This window comes from Papaver somniferum, chromosome 10 (assembly GCF_003573695.1).
Source record: "Papaver somniferum cultivar HN1 chromosome 10, ASM357369v1, whole genome shotgun sequence".
NCBI lineage: Eukaryota > Viridiplantae > Streptophyta > Magnoliopsida > Ranunculales > Papaveraceae > Papaver > Papaver somniferum.
Window position 1 is genome coordinate 126,137,361 of NC_039367.1, and position 3,030 is coordinate 126,140,390.

Sequence of the window (3,030 nt, forward strand, 5' to 3'; positions counted from 1 at the left end):
TCAAATCAGCGTAAAGGTGATTTTTATGGCGTTGAACCATTCAGCGCTTCAATCTCTCTGCTAGTTCAACTGCGAGCACATATTAGGAGAGACAACTAGTATTAACTTTTAAGGTACATTTTTTTTTTTAAAATTGCAACACTTAACTGTTAATCTAGCAGCTCAATCTAGCCCATATGACTTAGTCTAACATAAGAAACTAAAGAAACAATCCCCTTGCAAAAGTCATCTTGGGAAACTCGGGTCCAAGACACCACACAGCGCGACCCATCAGCAGTTCTACATTAGCTCTCGTATGGTGTGGGCGGGAATCTTTAATTTCTCGTGGAAGTTGAGAGTTTAGACTATACGGAGCCGCTGTAGCGATGGATTCCAGTTACAGGCAAACATGTTTACGACTTGAAGTTCCCGGCAGAGAAAATGAACAACAAGAAGTAATTTTCATCAAAGGGAACTGGTCCGATTCTCGTTTTGAACTTTTCATTACTGACGGAATCAACACTTGGATATGCAAAGGTATTAATCAAATTTGTGATTTTTGAAATCCATGTAAGAAAAAAATTGTGATTGTTCAAATTTGGTTTGATTCTCGTTTTGTTGTTGTTTGTAGCTTTGGAAAGTGAAGTCAAAGAGAGAGCAAGTCAATGGGATCAACCTGTGTCTGATTACATTGAGACTGCTGAACGTCATTTAGGGTTTCGACAACCTGGTTCTACATATGGTTTTGTTGATGCTGGTGATGGACATAAGAGAGTTAGTCAAATCCCATTTTTCTTCTTTTACTTGTCTTTCTGATTATTAGGGTTTTTACTATTTCAATTGCAATTTTAGGGTTTATTTGTTATTTGATCCTGATTATATAATCTCTGATTTTGAAATAAATAGGATTTTGAATATTTAGAAAAGGGTTCATTATGAGGATGGGAAAACTGCTATATAGATTCTAGAGCTTGATCGTGTTCTTAGCCTGAAACTTCCAGCATCTTGGTTGATTATATGGTCCTGCAACCCAAATCTCATTCCTCCAAACAGGGCGTAACACTCCCTTGAAAATTCTGTGCTCAAGTATAAGCATTTTCGGAGAAAGGGTACTGACATAGGGACATTGTATCTAGAATATTTGATCCGTTTTGTTAGGTTTAGTTTATTTATACCGTCATTGAGTCATCGAGAGGATACTTATAAATGTATACCTGCATAATGTTGGGGTTATAGTCGATCAATTGAATTGTTTGCTCTATCAATGTTGGGTTGCAGAACTTAATTTGTGAATTAACTTTTATGTTGTGCTAAAAAAATGGATTGATGTTTGTATTGATGGTATTCTTGCAGTTGTCGTGGACATTTGAGAAGCAAGGAACAACGTTAGAATGGCGATGGAAATGTAAACCATCACCTGATAACAAAAAGACGACTTCAGAAATTCTGGATTTTCTTATGGATGCGAATATACGCCTCAGTGTGAGTTTACAAACTTCAGAAATCAGGTTATGTATGACTTTGTTAACTTAGTCACTTTACCATTTAATATGCCTTCACCCACCACGGGCTGCCATCACCCACCTGCAACTTTTACTACCACGGGCTGCCATCAACCACCTGCAACTTTTACTGCCTACAACTTGGACTCTTTTGCCTTTTTCCCTAAAATGTCGTTTAGGCATGAGGAATTTGTTAACGGGTTACTAATTGCTTTGAGATCCATAAAGAAACTTAACATATTGTTGGAGCATCAATACGCATAGTTGATTAACTTGTGTGAAAATCATGGGTAAATATTCATTCCCGCATGACTGCAAAAGTTTGTTATTTGAATGCAATATATTTTCATTTTGCTAAATCATCCCTCAAAATAGCTTCTATACTTCACCTCTTACCGCAAAGTTATGACTCTATTTTTTGTTTGGCATAAATAGGAAGAAGTCGTTAGAAAGACGCAGTCATTTGACAGGTTGAAACTGGAAGCTGAAAAATGCTTAGCCCAGAGTGAGAAGTTCAGCAATGAGAAGGCAGAGCTTGAATCAGCTCTGTATGCAAAGGTGCTTCACAGATACACAAATGTTTTAATGATCTCATCAGTTCAATCATTAATGATGAAAGGTTATACCAACGTGCACTGGCCACTAGAAACATCTAACTTGATAACCCACCACCTAAACCTTGTATATAATTTGCTTTATACTTCGTCGTTTTGTCGAAGGGAATTTCACTATTTGTTCTGTCGGCGTGGCCTTTACTCAAGTTAAAACACAGCTACTTGTGATGCCTCAAATTTGTACTTCTTGATGAGTTGGTTACTAACATGCAACAGGATGCAACTAGTAAAGTTAGTGGTCATCTTGTATTTCTTTCAATAATATTAGATTGCAGGATGGATGATAATCCCTGTTCTCCTATCAACTGTTGTTTCTGTTTCAGTTTGTTGGTGTCTTAAACTCAAAAAAGGCAAAACTGAGAGAACTGCGAGACCGACTATCGAAGCAGGAACACAGTGGCAAATCACCTCAGGAAGAAGAGGAGTCATCCGGTAAAACTGAATCTTATCATGAACAAACTGATCAAGAAGATAACAGTGGTGTAGAATCCTCAAAGAATGACGTTGGGACGTCAAGGAACATAAGTACAAGTACGCGCTACAGTCGAAAGAGAAAAACATAGGAGCAAGATGCTTTGTAGCCGATAGTAATTGGTGCACCTTTTTATAACAAATTGGTCATTAATTTTTCTATATTTTTTTGTAATGAAAAATCTAAACTTTGGTATGGATATGTTGTTAAGCTTTCGGTGTATATTTTCTCCCATAACAGTGTTTAAAATGGACAGGAAGCAGTTCATCTTAGGCTTTTTTTTTTTTTGATAGGAAAAATGAAATAAAATTATTAAGGGATTACATGAGAGTTTTATCCTGTTGGATCAGAGTTTGAATCCATTTAGGAAAATTTAAGAAATACTGAAAGCAAACAGTTTGAGATCTTGCAAACTTAGATAGACTGTCAGCTAAATGGTTTGCATCTCTGTGCACATGTGTGC

General features: G+C 36.8%; 1 protein-coding gene across 1 annotated transcript; it reads left to right on the forward strand.

Moving 5' to 3' along the window:
• Positions 1–239: 239 nt before the first annotated feature.
• LOC113319100 (DNA repair protein XRCC4-like) lies at positions 240–2,826 on the forward strand. Its single transcript, XM_026567384.1, has 5 exons — positions 240–516; positions 611–753; positions 1,333–1,461; positions 1,917–2,039; positions 2,419–2,826. The coding sequence occupies exons 1-5, from the start codon at positions 366–368 to the stop codon at positions 2,656–2,658; spliced, it is 786 nt and encodes a 261-aa protein (XP_026423169.1). The 5' UTR covers positions 240–365; the 3' UTR covers positions 2,659–2,826.
• Positions 2,827–3,030: the final 204 nt, after the last annotated feature.